Source organism: Rhagoletis pomonella, unplaced genomic scaffold (assembly GCF_013731165.1).
Source record: "Rhagoletis pomonella isolate Grant_MI unplaced genomic scaffold, Rhpom_1.0 Rhpom_scaffold_00009, whole genome shotgun sequence".
Lineage (NCBI taxonomy): Eukaryota > Metazoa > Arthropoda > Insecta > Diptera > Tephritidae > Rhagoletis > Rhagoletis pomonella.
The window spans coordinates 8,267,439-8,287,884 of NW_023458563.1; the positions used below are offsets into that span (position 1 = coordinate 8,267,439).

Consider the following 20,446-nt stretch of genomic DNA (forward strand, 5'->3'; position numbering starts at 1 on the left):
CCTTTTTTGTTGAGTTTTTGGTTTTTATCCTCCTTTGCTGGCACTAGTTGGTTTTATTTGTGTTTTGCAAATGACCGGCTGCATGAAATGTCAAATGCTGCTTCTTTCATGCGGGCTCATTCACAATGGTGTGTGCTAATAAAAACTTTACCAATGGGACTTGACGAGAGTTGTTAATTTTTGTTAAGAATATTTTTATTGAGATAAGTATAATTATTATTTTTAAAAAATCGCAAAATTAATGAACAAAAAAAAAGATTATCTTAAAGATCCGGCTCGAAGGACCATGTTCGAGCGGGGTAATTTAGGGGCCGGGAATCCTCGTGATTCCGGCAACGGGGACCATTGGGGGAGCCTATTCTTTAAGATAATCTTTTAAACTAACGCCCTAGTCTCCAAAGATATAAGATATGTCAGGTTTTCGGGTATTATACACAATTTAATTTTATTGAATAAATATATCTGTGTTCGTATGGAAAAGTAGCTTATGTCGAAAGGCTGGCTTTAGTATAAATCGGCATTCGCAGCATACGATTGCGAATGACTTACGGGCGCTAAGCCGTTAAACAACTTTTAGCAAATAAACGTGCAAGAAATAGTTCCGATACTACCAAGTCAATATTCTTTTTAAGTCTCATCAAAAAATTCCTTGTCGTTTAAAAAATAAAGGGAATGCCGCATTATACTGAAGCCGGCCTTTCGACATAAGCTACTTTTCCATACGAACACAGATATGTACAAAACATGAGTGTACTCACCTGAGATGTCGCTGGCTGTCGATCACAAAATAGAATAGAAGGAGGCTATACTCAATTGCGCATTTATAGAGTCCACAGACGGTGGAATTTGACAACGGGATCGACTAACAGGACTCGTGCCAAAAGGGAGATAAAGTAACGAGACCTGTTAGCGAGTGGTTGGCAGCGACATCTCTCGGTGAAGTTTGTATCCTAAAACTTAAGCTGCAGGCTTAAACACCTACAATTGTTTTTAACTAGTTTTTATTATGAAACTTTTATTAGCTGGAACAGGAGAATCGGTCTTCTTCAAAATTGGCGCAATTTCTGCACTTTGCACTAAAAAATTTAATACAAACAAATAAAAATTCGAAAATTGGGCTCAACTAGTCTTTTGCAAATTTTATTAGTTTTCATTTATTAATTAATCAAATCGGTTGAGAAATGAAGGCTCCAGTGAATTGTGAACATTAAATCCCATTTATTGACCACTGTGCACTGGTGGTTACATAATACTTGAATAGCCCCTTAATTAACATGTGCTTGCTTTATGCACGCACTGCCAGTTAAACAGGCATGTCTGAATCGATTTCCTTCATCATTCTTAGCAATTTGATGTGCATTTTTATTGTTATGTGTTGCAAACAGACATTTAAGGAACTAATAGGTACACAAGCGCACTTATTTTTAACAGTTTCCAGTTTATGTAATATTGATCAAAACAGCTTTTATTTATTTTATGTATTATGTGATTTTTGGAAGTGTCGAATACAAAACAGTGCTGTGACTGGGTTTATGTCATTTAAAATTGTATTGATGATTACTAGTAATAATAGAAAGGCGCTTACACATCGATGGTCCTCTGCAATAACGACACAACTCAAAATTTCATATATTTCAGTAGAGCCAATTAAACACTTTTTGTTTCGTAATTTAGCAGTAATATGTCTTGGAACGGAATAATTCCGGATTATCCGGTCATATTGTAAGCTTTCAAATTATGTCTTTTTCTAAAAATTCAGTAAGTGTTGGACTGCAAAAATACGAAATAAGTAGCAACTCGTATGTAGTTAAACGAAAAACTGAATAACAGCACAAAACGAAAAGTGTCGTTATTTCACAGTTTTTGACTTATGCCAATATTCACGATTAATGTTAGATATTTGCCACTGTACAGTAGTAAGGATAGGCTACTTCGGTTTTATTCCGAATGGCAAAACTTTGCCTCTGCCGGATTGGTAACAACAAAGCCTATGTCGACTTGCCTCAGAAGAATATGGTTATTTATAAACCTAGTCCACTATATAACTCAAAAACCTGAAATTTTGAATTGTGCCGTTATGCAAAGGACCATCGACATATGTTAGTGTTTGGCCGAGCTACTCGTCCGATTGTGGCATGCGCCTTGATGTTGTCGCACAAAGGGGAGGGACCTACAGTTTTCACTATTACAAAAAACTTTTTCCTTTTTTTATGATGGTCGGAACTGGGCTGGAACCCTCACGCTGCGGAGTGGTAGTACGCACTTCTAACCACAGCGATCGCTTAATTAATGTTAATCATTAATCGCGATTAACCATTTATTCGTTAAATTTTAATCATTCATAGACTAACATTTTGTCGACAATACTCGCATAAGATAGTCCCAAATTTTCACAAAAGAGAAAAGTGATTTTTTTCAAAACTTTTGAATGAAATCTTGACTGGGTTATGAAATAAACATTTTTCTATTATAAGTTCCATAAATATAAGGAGACTTTTATTGTTTAATTTATTTTTTGCACATAAACTTGTATCTTGAACTTCTTTTTCCAAAAAGTGAGGATGTCAATATTTTAATAGAAAAATGAAAATTGTTCCAAACGAAAACTTAAAATTGATAAAAAAAATATAATAACTAAATTTAACTAATTTATATTAGAGGTTTGAAGTTTATCCCACTGTAAGTATGAAATCTTCAGCTATGTGTTTCCATTGTCTCTTTTTCGTCGCCATATCAACAACCTGACAATTAAGAAGATTGTGACGTTTCATGCTACCATACGCAATATCTTAAATCCTTCAAATTTTATTATTAACCTTTCGTTTGTTTAAAAACATTTTCTTCTTAGATTCGAAACTTGATCAAGCAAAATTGCTTTTGTTTTTGACTAAGAGATGCTCAATAAGCTCATAATTGTAGTTCTCATTTGCATATATAACAATAAATTATTAATTTTTGTTTCACACCAACTCCAATATTGAATAGTAAAATATATTTTAATCTTACCCAAATAAGCAACGATTTAGTTCAATGGTCAAACGCATATAGAGTATCGGGTGGTAATTTGTTAAAGTCTTAAACTTTTTAAACGTAAAATAACGGCTAATACCTTTTTAAGCGTTTTGTAATTTAACCAAAATTCATTAGAATCCACTTACACAAGTAATTAAATACTTTTCAACATGCATTAGCAGAGTGCACTTCTCCTTTGTTTACAATTAGGTTGTCAAACCCACTACATCGGATCTTTTGACACATTTACCAGAATTTACCACCAAAAATCGTCGGACTAAAACTGACAAAGAGATTACCTTACTTACTCTCTCTCTCAGTTGCCAGAAAACCAAGTACGATTTCCGGTAAAATCTGGAAATTCTGGTAAAAAATTGTAATTTCGGACTCATGCGGGTTCCCAACTAAATTATATTAGGAATACTTTTGAGGTGTTTGAAGACCTGTTTGAAACTAAATTTATTTATAATAATCATATTTTGGCCTTGACACTTTTGCTAAGTTTTGGCCGAGCTTCTCCTCCGATTTGTAGCGTGCGCCTTTGCTGTCACACAAATGGGAGGCACCTTCAGTCTTATGCCGACGCCGAACGGCGATACAATTTTTATGATGAGCTGTTTTTTTTTTATTAAAGACACTAAGATTTTTAAAATATTTTCAGTAAAATTTTATTATCCTTAATGTAAAGCTTATGCGAAGTAGTGATCTAATTTAATGTAAATTTTAAACATTTTCAATATAAGATATGAATTATATTTGAAACGTAAATGTTAATACAACTGTTTTATATATAATCCCAATCTTATGATATAAAATCCCCTCTACCAAAAAACTTAAATTGGGTAACGCCGGTTCGAATATTTACAATTGAGCAATTGTCTAAAATCTTCGTTTTTATCAAAATGTTGTTTACGAGGGTGTCTTTGAACTAATAATTGGTACTGAATTAAAGAATGCACACACATAAAAGATTACAGCCTTTTCAATACTCATTCAGTGTTAAACCTTTTTTTGATTGGGCATTGGTTTTTTCAATCTTGCTATGAATATGTTGATGTGTGAATTCATAACTGCTTTGAGTGAATGGAAAATTAAAAAATTATAAACCTCAATCTTAAGCGAAGAATAAGTAATGAAAACTGGATAGAAAACAATTTTTGACTTAAAATTGAAAATGATTTCACACTTACACAGCTCTGTCACGTACTCTACAAGCTGTGTACACGGTAGACAATAGTTACCTCTCGCCTAGAGTTAGTTTTCTATCTCTAATTGTTGTCAACGCTTGTTGTATATATATATGTATTTATATCAGAGCCACGATGTAGAAAATATAGTTGGCGCCATCAGCGGAGCGCTAACCCTTCGTCAATTTGACAGCAAACCCCTATTTTCTGACGTCATAAAATACATTTTCGCAATATGGACAAGAATTAAATTTTCAAATTGTATTTATTTGCCGAAAAAAATTGTACCTAAAAGTGGACAAATGTACCTAAAAATTAAACATGGCAACCTCTCTCTTCGGTACTATGTGTACTTTTGGACCCCTTTAATATTTAAAATTCCCTTGAAAGGAGTTTCTCTGAGCAGTTCCAGCCGAACTGCTATATATATGTATGTAGGTATTCACCAAGTTGAGCAAGTGCTCACCACCTGCTCAATTTGTGAATACCCCTTATGTTTTAACCAATAATTATGCCTCTTTGCAAGGACGGAGGCTATTGGAAAAGCCATTTAAATACCAATGAAAATAAGAGGATGATTCCCGGTTCATTATTTGGCTACGTTCTAATTGCACCAAAAATTGTGTGCTTGTATCGAATAAACGATTTAATGTCGTAGCCATTTCAATATTTAACCATTTTGTAATGAAGTTCATTGTCAAGACTTTACTATACATCTCCGTAGAGCAAAAAGTCTATTTAGCTTGCTAAATAGAGCGTAGAGTTGTCGTAGCTTTCGATCTAGCTTCGTTGGACTGTGTACACGGCGAAAAAGTCTCGCTAATTAACTCTCACATAGACTTTGTAGGTGCGTCTCTCGTAAAGCTCTATTGAGTGTTTACACGTCTTTAGCGAGCTTTTTGTCTAAATCTCGCGTTTTTTCTCTACCGTGTACACTTAGCTTTAGAAATGGTCTTATCTCTGAGAATATTTTCATGTCGGACTATGTTACTTGCTTCAATTTTGCGTCCCTGTTTATATTTGGGAGGACGTTGCATGGATTTTCTTCATAAAATTTCTGTTATGAATGTCTTAAATTTAGGTTTGAAGCAGGGACCGCAAATAACGATTTCTTTTGAAATTTTCTACTCAAAAAATCACACTGAAAGTGAAATGCTGCGTGCATAAGGAGTACACCAATATATTTCTTACTACTCGGAATACCTTCAGCGGCAATGATTTTATTTTTTAATTTTTACTTATAAAAATCAAGTTTAATCATTATTTTTCGAGTTTTATTTCTTACTCAGAAAATAATAGTTACGATTTAAGCTTTATTTTTTGATCGGAAAATAATCGTTACGTTTAGGGTTTTATTATTTGCTGGGAAAGTAATCGTTACATTTTAAGTTTTATTTTTTGCTCGAAAAATAATCGTTACGTTTTAAGTTTTATTTTTTGGTCGGAAAATAATCGTTACGGTTTGAGTTTTATTTTTTTCTCGGAAAATAATCGTTACGTTTTAAGTTTTATTTCTTGCCCGGAAAATAATCTTTATTTCTTGAGTTAAATTTTTTGCTCAGAAAATAAAACTTAATTTTTAGGTATGCGTATGCGCATGCGTGAATAGACAGGGGGCGGCTGCTTTGAACTTTTAACGCCACTGCGGAGGGGGGTAATGAAAATACGGAGAGCAAGATACAAGGACTGAAGCCCACCGTCAACGAGCTGATTGGACCTTATCAGTGTGGCTTTAGGCCTGGAAAATCCACCATAGATCAGGTATTCACAATACGCCAAATCTTGGAAAAGACCCGCGAGAATAGGATCGACACACACCATCTATTTGTCGATTTCAAAGCCGCTTTCGACAGCACGAAGAGAAGTTGCCTTTATGCCGCGATGTCTGAATTTGGTATCCCCGCGAAACTAATACGGCTGTGTAAAATGACGTTGAGCAATACCACCAGCTCCGTCAGAATAGGGAAGGACCTCTCCGAGCCGTTTGATACCAAACGAGGTTTCAGACAAGGGGACCCCCTTTCGTGTGATTTCTTTAATCTTATGTTGGAGAAGATAATACGAGCCGCAGAACTGAACCGCTCAGGCACAATACTTTATAAGAGCGTACAATTGCTGGCGTATGCCGACGACATCGATATTATCGGTAAAAACAAGGGCTACGTCTGTTCTGCCTTCTCGGGATTGGATAGAGAAGCAAAGCGAATGGGTCTGGTGGTGAACGAGGACAAAACGAAGTATCTCCTGTCAGCACACAAACAGTCAGAGCATACGCGTCTTGGCACCCACGTCACTGTTGACAGTTACAAGTTTGAAAAAGTAGACGACTTCGTTTATTTGGGAACCAGCATTAACACCAATAATAATGTCAGCCTTGAAATCCAACGGAGAATCACTCTTGCCAACAAGTGCTACTTTGGGCTGAGTAGGCAATTGAGAAGTAAAGTCCTCTCTCGTCGTACAAAGATCACACTCTATAAGTCACTCATCATGCCTGTGCTGGTGTATGGCGCGGAAGCATGGACAATGAAAGCATCTGATGAGGCGGCTCTTGGAGTTTTCGAGAGAAAGATTCTGCGAAAGATTTACGGACCTTTACGCGTTGGTGATGGCGAATATCGCAGACGATTTAACGATGAGCTGTATGAGCTTTACATCGATATAGACATAGTGCAGCGAATTAAAATTCAGCGGCTCCGCTGGCTTGGCCATGTCGTTCGGATGGACAGAAACGCTCCTGCTCTGAAAATATTCAACGCGGGCCGCGATGCTGGGAACAGAGGAAGAGGAAGGCCTCCTCTGCGTTGGAAAGACCAGGTGGAGAAGGACTTGGCTTCACTTGGCATTTCCAATTGGCGTCAGTTAGCACAGAAGAGAAATGACTGGCGTGCTGTTTTGGACTCGGCCAAAATCGCTTAGGCGGTTACAGCGCCAAATAAGAAGAAGAAGATACAAGGGCAGAAACAAAGACAAGGGCTGAACATCTTTATCTTCATCTTCATCACCATATTCATCTTCATCTTCATCTTGATCTTCATCATTATCTTTATCCTTGTCTTTTTATTTATCTTTAACTTTGTCCTGTTCTTCATATTTATCATTCAATATAGGTTGAGTGTCTGTGGTTTTGTCGTTGCCCTTGTGTTTGTTTCTGCCCTTGTATCTTGCTCTCTGTATTTTCATTACCCACACCACAGTGGCGTTAAAAGTTCAATGCAGCCGCCCCCGGTCTATTCACGTTGCGCATACGCATACACAAAAATTAAGTTTTATTTTCTGAGCAAAAAATTAAACTCAAGAAATAACGATTATTTTCCGAGCAAAAACTAAAACTTAAAACGTAACCATTATTTTCCGAGCAAAAAATAAAACTTAAAACGTAACGATTATTTTCCGAGCAAAAAATAAAACTTTAAACATAACCATTATTTTCCGAGCAAAAAATAAAACTCAAAACGTAACTATTATTTTCCGATCAAAAAATAAAATTTAAAACGTAACCAATATTTTCCGAGCAAAAAATAAAACTTAAAACGTAACGATTATTTTCATAGCAAAAAATAAAACTCGAAATAAATAATGTTTTGAGCAAGAAATAAAACTCAGTTAATAACGATTAAAAAGGGATTTTTATAATAAAAGTTATAACCGTTACGGTCCCTGGTCTGAAGTGTTATTCCCTAGACCTAGAAAATAAAAGAGCACGACAATACATGGTGCTAACATACTTTTTAAATTTTATAAAACGAAACTGCAGTGGTTTTCATTTTATGTGGATGATTCTTGTCACAAATACATAGTTTCGTGCTTATATTTTTGTATATATATATTTTTTAGCAGCACCACATCTTTATCAGAAAATTCCGAGAATCCGAAAATTGGTACTGTTACAAGTTGCAGGACATCATTTTAACTCGACCTTCTTCTGTTCCACGGATAACGGTACATCTTTTAGAGGTTTAAAAATATTTTGCGTCAGCAATTTGTCATCAAACTGCATTAGATCGTACTACGTACCCTATCCTCGGAAAAGCTTTAAACTTTATTTTCGAACGTTTGCTCAGGTGTACCGAATTCTGGCGGTTTGGAAACGCGCAACACTTTTAATATTTTCATCCAATTTCACTAACTTCGATTTTTTTTTAATTTTTCTGGTGGCTTGATTTTAGTTAAATGTCATAAACTTGTTAAAAGTGAAGTGGTCGGCAACAACAACGAATGTCAATAAATTAAACTACCTTCTGTGTTTGTATCATGGCATTTTCTTTTCTCGAAATAATTTTGCCCTGTTTCCTCAGTCCATCACAGCTTTACGTGTTCATTTCTCAAAATATTGCCCTCCGACTAAGAAAAAGTTCCATACTTTCTGCTAATATGGCCATTTTTCGGGATAAAAAGCAACCTACTGAAAATGTTCCAATATTTTTATAAGAAGGCATAATTGTTTAATAGAAAAGATAACGCCATGAGTTTGTAATTTATGTCTGTTTTTATATTTAAGTAATACAAACATGACTTCTGATGTAAAGCTGAGCTACGTATAACGACAGTTTCCTTTGTTAAACAAAAATAAAGTGGTGTACAGCTTAGCTACGTACAATCTTTATTAACCAAAAAAAAAATTAGTCTTTCTAATTGTAATTTATGTACTTAAAAAAAAATTTAATTCTAGTTGAAACATTTTAGCCGTTTTTAGCCGTTTTTTTGTCCAATCTAGCCGGTCGCCCAGATATGTTCTGGCAACACTGGCAATCATCATTTTTGGACATAAAAACTCAACGCGGAGATTCGGCAGCTAGTGAGAAGAGCATTTGAAGACCTGCACCATCGCCTCTGGTGTGAGCAGGCTTTGGTCTACCGTGAGGTCATTGTCCAATACGACAAAGCGTGACGTCGGAGTTGAAATATCTTTTGGCAACCACGCTTCGTCAGACCCGGAGCGATGCGCGAGCTATTTTAGCTGACAGTTTCCATGACAGCCGGTTCTACGTACCGAAATGACTCGGGTTTTACCCGACCAAGGGTTGTTGTTTCGGCGATCTAACCCTTTTAGGTCGGCGAAATCCATCAAACGTTGCTCGATTCTAGGGCTACATCTTCTCCGTATCCTTCTGCTCAGGGCTGGCATAGAGTCAAACCCAGGGCCAGAAATATACACCTGCTGCGTATGCCAGACACGACTGCATACAAACTCCACCTCGGTCAGGTGCAATACCTGTGACGTGTGGAGTCAACTCCATAACTGCTCGGGCCTACGTACGCACCGGCAATGGACCACATCGTTCGTAACCCCATACTGTGCGAACCGGACCGCCTCCACGGCAAACCACCACCCGCCTGGGCAGCACACAATCAACACACACACACCCCAACACAACACAACAATAGACACACAAACAAACACAATAGCACCCACACACCGCCGCCGGCAACTCCTATTCCCTCCGATAATCTGCTCTGTTTGTCGGTCCAGAATATACCGTAACGTGACATCAGTCAAGTGCAACTCTTGCCTCGGATGGTGCCACTTTAGGGCGTGTTCAGGACTTCGCAACACGCGAGATTGGACGATTGTCGCATCCCTCCCCCGCGACGCCGCCTACCACCACCACAAGGCAGCACCCCCTTGTGCAGCACGTACAGCAGGGGGCCGGCAGGCAACACAACTCTTTAACACCACATATCACAATCGGTCTCCCAAGGCACACAAAGGTGCTACAATTCAACTGCAACGGACTCCAGAGCAAGATCGAGGAGATAACTGTCTTTGCACGGCGAATCAACCCTGTTGAATTGCGCCGGATACAACGTGCACCGTCGAGACCGCAAGCGAGATAATGGTGGAGGGTTAGCGTTCATCACGCACCGCAACGTGCACTATCGTCTTTTTGAAGCAGACATCGACCGCAGGGATACCATCCTAGAATCTCAGGATATTGCTATCCCGTCAGGCGATGTTGAGCTCGAAATATTTAACGTATACATACCCCCTGTCACCAGCTGCCCGGCAGGATATCACCCAGAAATAGGTGCGCTACTCAGAGGTGAAAACCGTATGGTAGTTGGTGACTTTAACGCGCACCACGATCTTTGGCACTTAAGCCTGTCAAATGAACGTAGGGGAATACATATGGCTGAGCAGATCGACGATTCGACATTCTGCACAATGAACGACGACGCACCCACCAGGATTATGGGCAGCTGCTGCAGCTCGCCAGATCTAACAATTGTCAGCGCTGGTCTGATAAACAGCGTATCATGGCGACCTACGCTGCCCTAGCATCAGACCATCTGTCACCGCTGCTGCATCTCGCTTCATCCCAGCAGGATGTATTAAGGATCCACGTCCGAACTTTCCTGCCGAAGCGGCTGCTCTAGCTGATGAGCGCGACAACCTTCGTCAGGCCGATCACGGAAATCCCCGTATTAGGGATCTCAATTCGGAGATTCGGCAACTTGTGAACGTACATAAGCGGAAGAAATGGGAAGAGCATCTGAAGACCTGCAACTTCGCCTCTGGTGTGAGTAAGCTTTGGTCAACCGTGAGGTCGTTGTCCAACCCGACGAAGCGCGACGACAGAGTCGAGATAGACTTTGGTGACCACGCTTCGTCGGACCCGGAGAGATGCGCGAGCTATTTTAGCCGGCAGTTCATTCTGCATCCTCTGGTAGATAAAGCCAAACGTCGAGTGACCAGAAGGCTGTACAAAATGCCAAAACCTAGTGCGCCTCTTGTTTTCACCAGCGGTGAGGTAAGGGTAGCCATCGGGAAGGCGAAAGCCTCCAAAGCCATTGGACCCGACGGTATATGCATGTTGATGCTAAAAAATTTTGGTCCTGCGGGAGTAGCGTACCTAACGGAGGTCCTGAACCTGTCAATGGCCATTCTCGTCATTCCAGACATCTGGAAAATGGGAAGAGTGGTCCCACTGCTCAAACCGGGGAAACCAGCTAACAAAGGAGAGTCTTATCGCCCGATAACTCACCTTTCCCCGGTAGCGAAGACACTCGAGGCCCTGCTGCTCCGTACTTCATGAACCACCTGACCGCATCGAAGCATCAACATGGGTTCCGTAAAGTGCATAGTACAACAACAGCACTTAACGCCATAAACACTCAGATAACTCGTGGCCTAAACCGAAACCGCCCCTGTGAGAGAAGTATTCTAGTAGCGTTGGACCTGCCCAAGGCGTTCGACACTGTCAGTCATTCAACGCTACTAGAAGATATAGAGGCCTCCTCACTACCACAGGGACTCAAACGGTGGTCGACGAATTACCTGAGTGGTCGACACTCGTCAGTAAGCTTCAGAGACAAAACCAGCAAGCCACGTAAAATTAAACAGGGGGTACCACAGGGTGGTGTCCTGTCCCCGCTACTGTTTAAATATTACATATCAAAGCTTCCTCAGCCACCAGAGGGTGTTAATATAGTCTCGTATGCTGACGATTGTTCCATCATGGCGTCTGGGAATAGAATTGATGACTTGTGCTCAAAAGTAAAAGGTTACCTCTCCGAACTTTCTCGCTTCTTCACTGCAAGGAGCCTTGCCCTATCTCCTACGAAATCCTCGGCAACCCTTTTCACTACCTGGACGAAGGACGTCAGACTGCCACTGGGTATTCACGTCGATGACGTAACAATACCGACGGTGAATAACCCGAAAATCCTCGGAGTCACCTTCGACAGTCTGCTCTCCTTCTCGGCGCATACAACCGCAATTGTCAACAAAGTACAGAGCCGCAACAATGTCCTCAAGTCGCTGGCCGGCAGCACTTGGGGCAAAGATAAAGAAACGTTGTTGGCAACATACAAGGTAATTGGCCGGCCGGTTCTGAACTACGCAGCGCCCGTATGGTCGCCGGGACTAGCAGGACGCAGTGGATGAAGCTGCAGACCTGCCAAAACACGGAATTATGAACTGCGACAGGATGCCTCCTGATGACGCCTCAACACCACCTTCACGACGAGGCCCAGATGCTCCCAGTAAAGGAGCATAACATAATGCTCTGCAAGCAGTTCATCGCTGGAAGCCACAGACGTGGCCATCCCAGCGGGCAACTGCTCGCGGAAGAGCCCTCGCCACGGCACGTCAGGAGGCATCTTTACGAACTGACAGACGAAGTCCAGAGGTATATTAAACAACCTCTGGACCCGTCAACCTACCGGCAGGCCCTGAACCGCATTCACAGGGAATCAGTCTCAAGTTATGTAGACTCCCGCCCTGTGAATGCCGTTCTAGGCACACAACCACCAGACGTGGACGGGACAGAAATTTGTCTGCCTCAGGAGACCCGCACTACAATAGCCCAACTTCGCTCTGGCTATTGCAGCAGGCTCAATAGCTACCTGAGCAGAATCAACGAGGATGTGCCCAACCAATGCCCGGCATGTGGAGAGTCGCCACCCGGCACCTCTTCACATGCCCTGAAGATCCCACTCAGCTAACGCGCCTGTCCCTATGGACAGCCCCTCTGGAAGTAGCACACTTCCTGGGCCTCCCCTTAGCTGAAATAGACGACAACGTTGATGGATGAACCGCCCCGAACGGGGCTTAGTAGCCGCTACAACAACAACAACAACAACAACCAAAATCGAAAAATTGAAATTTGAATCATTTTCTTTTTACAGTAAATGAAAATCTGATGAAAAATGTTGATGTTACTGAGCGCAATCTGCACAAAAAATATAGTTTTTTTCAAAGAGCCCATCAATACCTTTCAAACTGTTGGTCGTTTCATGAGATATTGAGGAATAACTGAAAAAGTACTAAAAATACGTTTTTCGAACAAATCTCGAAAACACTTCTTTGAAACCATGGGTATTTTTTTCGTGTTCAACGAGCCAAAGTTTGCCAAAAAAATTTACTTTACAGAGGTTCATATTTCGTGTAAAGTAATATGTAATATGCCTTATTATAATTTTGTAAATATTCATTACTAAAAGATTAATACCAATGAAGCAAACGTGATTTATGTTTAAAGTTTAAAATTGGATTAATAATTAAGAAATATACACTCTTCGTTATTTGAATAGCGCATCCTTTTAATACTTAGTAGGTACAGTTTTCCTTTTGTTTGTTTAATATTCATTAACTTTTCATAAAAATATACCATATTCTACGTCTACATCCCATTTAAAAAATTTTTGAAAATTAAAAAAAAATAAACATAGCGGCGACATTTTTTTTGTTGACTGTGCTGCACATTTTCTTCCATATAAAAATTTTGTCAAGCATACTTTGTATGGTAGAAAATCAAAAAAAAGGGTGCGCTATTCAAATGACGAGGAATGTATATATGTAGTATATTTTTGTTATTTTTATACTACGCAATTATATGTAGGTAAATTTTTTGAAAAATTGTCCTGCATTTTCAAAATATATTTATGGTCACCGTAACTATAAGAGTTTTGTACGTCCGTAAACCTAGCTGACCCAAGTCGCCAAAAATCAATAAAAATTTGCTAGGAATTAGGTGTCTTTTGGGTGTTAATTAGGGCCTCCAAAATTAATTTAGGTGTTCCATTGGTTTCCGAGAAATTCGCAAAAATGTGTTTTTCAGCTAACTTAGCGCTGTTAACCTAGCTGAACACTAGAGCGGCGGAGGTTGGCAAGGAAAATAAATATGAAATTTGTTTTTTCTGGATTCGGAAATTCCGAGTGGTTCCGGGTTGATGATTTTGATTTTTTAATAGGAAATATGTTGAAATTGAAATTATTATTTTAAATTTTCAGCTTTTACAACCATGAAACGCAATTTTTTATTTCTGAACTGTTTTTTATTGAAAACTGAATACATTTATCTTTTTAAAGTTAAAAAAGTCTGACATTGATTGAAAAATCATGGTACACGACAATATTAAAGCTGAGAAAAATATGAAATCATCATTTATATCAATATATCATTTAATATCGAATAATAATAATATTTAATATCATTTTAAATAAAGCATAATGTAGAATTTTTCTTATATATACTTTAAAAAAAGAAATGCAAAATAAAAGAAATTGGTGTAATTTCGACATTTTTGGTCGAAAAAGCTCAACCCCGGAATCTAGGAATCACCTGAAGGCTTTTAAACTAATTACGTATTTATTTATATCCCCAACCTCACATTATTCTGTGCGAAAACTTTTGGATTCATACATTCCAAATTTTTCATACAACAAAAAGGCCACTCTACTGACCACCCTTTAAATTTTTGTTTTAAATTTTCGAAATACATATATGCAGGAACTGGGTGTCTTTTAGGTGTTCTTCAACGCCACTAAATCTAATTTAGCACCCAAATTAATTTTGGAGGTTGTTTCGCAAATTCGGCGTGCAAAACGAATCGTGGACTCTAAATTATAAATAACAAGCCAATATGAATGCATATAAAATTAACTAAGTTTTTATTGAATCTCCACAACAGTTTTCTTTACACGTTTTTTGGCAACCACCTTGATTGTGTGAAAAAAGCCGAGATGTCTCTCTCAAAAAAATATGATAAATCAAAAACGCCAAAATTCTCTCCGTCCTCGCGTTCCTTTAAGTTAGTTGGAGTTCGCTTACGTCCTAGAATTTACAAAAGAGGGATGCCATATCTCTGGAATTGAAAAACATTAAATATTCCAATTTATCAAATTTCTAAACATTCCGGCCCCTCTTGAAAGCACCTGCTTTCAATTATCCAGAAACAATGGACACAGTTTCACTACTGGTCGTTTGAATGTTCCTTTTGCTGTCTTTACAGTAACCACTCGAACGAGACCATCAGATCCAGGATGTGTCTCAACGATTCTTCCTATTGCCCAACTTGATGGAGGAAGGTTGTCATCCTTTATGATCACAACGTCATCAATGGCTATATTTTTAAGTTTTTGTGCCCACTTTGGTCGTTGCTGCAACTGGTGTATGCACTCTACAGACCACTTCTTCCAAAAGTTTTGAACCAGTCGCTGAAGGTATTGCCATCTGTTGAGCGCATTCTCCTTTAAATTGACCAAGTTTTCGTCGGGTATTGTGTGTGGTGAACGTAATATCAAAAAATGGGCCGGAGTTAATGGATCGACGTCTCCCTCGAATTTGATGCACAGTGGCCGAGAGTTTAGGCAAGATTCAATTTGGCAAAGTACTGTAGACATTTCCTCGTATGTTATTGCTGCTTCTGTTAACACTCGTTTGAGGTGGTACTTAACTGACTTTACCCCAGCCTCCCATAACCCACCAAAATGTGGATTAGAGGGTGGTGAAAAGTGCCATTGTATCTGCTGATCCGCTAGTTCCTTTGCAATGCCTTCTTTTGTTGTGGATGCAAACAAGAACTCGCGCAACTGCTGATTGGCCCCCACGAAATTTGTGCCGTTGTCCGAAAACAAGTGCAAGGGCTTTCCGCGCCTGGCGACAAACCGACGAAGCGATGCGATAAACGCCCCAGTTGACAGTTCCGTAACAAGCTCGATATGTACAGCCTTAGTCACAAGGCACACAAAGAGCGCGATCCAACATTTGTATAGCTTAGACCCTCGTCCCTTCCAGGAGCGCACCTGTAACGGCCCGGCATAATCTACACCCGTATTGAGAAAGGCTGCACCTGGGTTTAGTCGATGTGGAGGAAGATTGCCCATCTGTTGCTGGTAAGCTATTCCACGTACTCTCATACACGTTGTACATTTAAAAACACATCGTTTAATTGTGTATGTACCCCCTGGGATCCAGTATTTTAGTCCAAGCAAGTAACGAAGTTGCCGACTTCCAGCGTGTAGGTGCTTTAGATGGGAATACATCACGATCAGTCGGGTCAAATGGCTGACTTTGTGGATAATTAATGGATGCTTCTGGTCGTAGTTGATGTTAGCGTTTACAATCCTGCCTCCAACCCGAAGTAGGCCACCGTTATCGATGAAAGGTGCAAGAGTCGTCAGTTTGTTTGACATAGGTAGAGACTTACCTTTCAATAGTAACCGTATCTCTTGTGCAAAGTATGTTGTTTGCTCTTTCCTCACCAATACGTTATGCGCATGCTGCAGTTCGTTGGTTGAAATCCCGGTAGCTGTTTTCGGTTGCTTGGAGCTACCAGTTTTGCAGTTATGTACGAAGCGTAACAAAAGTGCAGTGATGCGTAAAAGATGCGTGTATTTTGAATACCTCTCAACTAGGTCAAAATTTTGTATGATAGCTGGATGTGACTGAACCACCTTTCGTTCTTCCATGCTGACATTCGGTGACGTAGCTGGCTTCTCGGTATGTGTCGTTGATTTATGCATCAGCACGTCAGGACCGTGCCACCATAATTTACAAGTTACAAGCTCTGCAGGCCAAATTCCCCTTGTAACAAGGTCTGCAGGATTGTGTTGTGACGGTATGTGACGCCATTGCTCAGCTGGTATGACGTCTATTATTTGGGAAGTTCTATTTGCAATGAAGGTTTTCCAGCGGCGAGGATGATCTGCCAACCACGCCAAAACAATTGACGAATCTGTCCAACCAACCACGTCAACTACTTCGAAACTTAAAGATTGTCGTACCTTAATTATTAACTTCACCAACAAGTGTGCAGCGCACAACTCAATCCGCGGTAACGTGATTTGCTTTACCGGGGCGACCCTGGTTTTAGCCGAAATTAAGTGGGTGAACACTTCGCCATCCCTCCGCTGTATCCGCACATAAACCGCTGCTGCAAATGCTACTTCGGACGCGTCCGAGAACCCATGTAGCTCAACAATGCTGTCGTCAGTGAAATCAAGCCACCTTGGTATACGTAGTTTTGAAATTCTGTTGATGTTCTGCCTGTAATCATACCATTCGCTGTATAGCTCACGAGGTAGCTCTTCATCCCAACTTACGCCCTTTAGCCATAATTTTTGCATAAAAATCTTCATTTTAATAACGATCGGAGCAATCCATCCGATTGGGTCGAATATTCTGGCAATATAGTACATTACGTTTTGTCACGGTTAACGTGATATCTTCAAGCACCACGTTGTACTTGAAGTTATCTGTTGAAGTCTCCCAAAGCAAACCAAGTGTTTTTACGGCGCTTGTGGTGTCGATGATTGTATCAGGAGATTTTTCATAATCATCTATGTCAATTGTACCCAAGAACTTTCTCGAATTTGATGACCACTTACGTAGCTTGAATCCTGCCTCGGATAGAACTGAACACACGTCGTTCTTTAGCTTCACTGCTCCTCCTGAATTGGGAGCACATGCCAAGAAATCATCTACATAAAAATTGTTCGATATTGCAGATGCTGCGTCAGGATATTCATCAGAGTAGTCATATGCCACTTGCTGCAGTGTCCTTACCGCTAAGAAAGGTGCAGCTGCCGTGCCATATGTTACGGTGCGAAGATCGTAAGCAGTAGGTTCTTCCTCCGTGGAACGTCCCCACAATATACGCTGCAACGGCCGGTCATCTGGATGTACCAATACCTGTCGGTACATTTTTTCGATATCGCCGGCAAATCCAACCTTGTATTTCCTGAATTTGGTTATGATCTCGAACAGATCCTTTTGTATTGTTGGACCGATTAACAAGTTGTCGTTGAGTGACAATCCATTTGAACTCTTGCAGGATGCGTCGAACACTACCCGTAGTTTTGTTGTGGCACTTGTTGGTTTGAATACTGCGTGATGTGGCATGAAGTACTTTCTGTGTACGTTTACCGTGCTGCTAATCTCCATATGCGCCAACTCTAAATATTCGTCCATAAATTTCCCATATTCTTCCTTGAGTTGCACATCACTGTCGATTCGACGCTCCACTGAAATAAGTCGTCTAAGCGCAGCAGACCGTGATTCCCCTAGGTTAACCTCATCCTCTTTTAACGGGAGCCTAACAACGTACCTGCCTTGTACATCGCACTGAGTATGTTGTTGAAAATGTAATTCCGCTTTTTTCTCTTCATCCGTCAGGTAATTTGTCGGTTCTCGTAGATCTTCAACTTCCCAGAAGCGTTGAAGTTGCTGATTTAAATCCACACATGTATGTGCAGTTACAATGTTTTGTTCGTCTGCTCCCTTTATTTTACCCATTATAACCCAACCGAAAATTGTGTTGACTGCGGTCGGTGAACCGCTAGGATGAGTCAACTTCTCTGGCAGTAAACAGCTAGTGAAGACATCTGCTCCAAGTATGATGTCGATTTTACCAGGTTTCGAATATGAAGGATCTGCAAGATTAACTTCATTGAAAAATGTCCAACTGTGATGGCTTATATCGCACGGAGGCAAAGTGTAAGTTAAATTGAGCAAGCATAATGCCTCAGTTCTAATAATGGTGTCATATTGTGTCGCCTCGATATTTAATTCGACCCTTCCTCTAGTGTGACCTCCATTGACTGAACCGACCCCATATAACATAGATCTATCAAAGCCTCGTTTCAGCTGCAGTCGCTGTACGCAAGATTCGGTTATAAGCGTGCCTTGTGACCCTGAGTCCAGCAAAGCGCGACATGGCTTCAACTCGTTGCATCTATCGCGCACCATAACAATCGCTGTTGGCAGCAATGTGATAGACCGCTGACTCTGCTGTGTGCTATTTGCACTGACAATAGATGGCTCTACATTCGTATTGACTGCTGACTGCTGAACGTCACTTGCTGCTGATGTTATATATAACAGGGAGTTGTGTTTCGCCCCACATTTTCTACACGATGATCTCTTACAGTTTGATGCGCGGTGGTCTGGCTGCAGACAGTTAAAGCAGATGTTGCTGCTCTGAACCAGATTGCGTCTCGCATTCACTTCCATATCGAGGAACTGCTTACATTGATAAAGCTGATGCTGCTTTGAACAAAGAACACATGTATGTAGGCATTATTGCAAACGCGCGCGCTTGGTTGCGCTTGTCACCGATGCCACTCCGAAAGGTATTGACCGCTGTAGTTTTTTGGGTGTTTTCCAACTCGTAAACTCTTTTCTCCAGAAAGTTCAAGAAATCTTGAATCGATTGCTCTTCCTCTGATTTCTTTTCCCTATACCACAAAACATGCGTCTCGGCGTCAAGCTTTTTCTCTAGCATGAACAATAAAATTGAATCCCAATGTTCAACAGGTTCATTAAGCACTTTTAACGCATTTATACTTTCGTTGGTTGTATTATATAGTCGCTTAGCTTCTGCCGTTGACGCAGACTTCATTGCATGTTGATCGCATAAAAGTTCAAAATAAGCTCTCTTTACTTTGTCGGACTTATCGTATTTTTTCTTAATTAGCTGTCAGGCAATATCGTAATTTGCATTGGCTGGTTTTAAATGTTTGAAGAGCGAAAGTGCTTCCCCTCGAACCTTCGTTTGCAAATATTCTAGCTTCTCAATATTGTAAATGTTTTGTCTGTTGTGTATAAGTGTCTCGAATAAGTCGCGAAAACGGATCCAGTCCGTACATTTGCCGTCAAATTCTGGTATCTGAATGCGTGGCAAACGCATTTCATGTTGGATGTGTTGTTGTTGTGTGTAGTTGTTGGCGTTTATTGGGCTTGAACCATTTTCTATCCCACTGTTACGAGACATGCGTTCGATTAATGCACCCATTGTTGTCTGATGCTCTAGTAAGTTCTGAACTGCGATCGATATATCGCCGGCTGGCGTTTGATTATCAATAACAGTATGATTTCCCGCAGAATGTTGCATTGAACGTGTGTAAATTGTTTTAATAGCGAGATATTTCTCTTCCACCTCGATGCGGTACACTTCTTCTTCTGCCTGCTGTTCTCTTGTGGTAGCCAACATGTCTATTTCTAGCTGAATTCCTTCATACTGTCTAAACAAGTCATCCGCTCTTTCTGCACGAACTCTTATATCCTCCGCCGTTGTGTTTTGATCGGCACATACATTGTATATGCGCGTTAGGCTACCTTTAATCGTTTGCCTATGCGCTTTCAATTTATCCATGGTTACTTTGTAGCCTTAATTTCGCGTTTTGACACTTTGTCACAACAGCTGCTGAGCTGCCGTATAGCGTTGATTTCAATTTTACTAAATGTATTGAATCCTGTTGACACGTTTTTGTGGTTGGGTACACTGCATGGGCTAGGCTTGGTAATTGTCGTACAAGCACTGTGCTGTTTACGTTGCGACCAAAAAACGGAGGCTCACACAGGTGTGCTCTTGGCACTTGCTGAAAGGCTGCTTGTACTTTAAGGCACCGGCGCTAAGTATTTGAAGGCTCACACTGATGTGCTCTTGCTAATTAGTTTGGAAGTCTGGACACACTTTCTGCGACCAGTTGTTGAAGGCTCATACGAGTTTGCTCGGGCCAG

The 20,446-nt window shown here is 40.3% G+C and overlaps 1 protein-coding gene across 1 annotated transcript; it reads right to left on the bottom strand.

Moving 5' to 3' along the window:
• Positions 1-17,065: 17,065 nt before the first annotated feature.
• LOC118745852 lies at positions 17,066-18,673 on the bottom strand. Its single transcript, XM_036479519.1, has one exon. The coding sequence runs from the start codon at positions 18,671-18,673 to the stop codon at positions 17,066-17,068; it is 1,608 nt and encodes a 535-aa protein (XP_036335412.1).
• Positions 18,674-20,446: the final 1,773 nt, after the last annotated feature.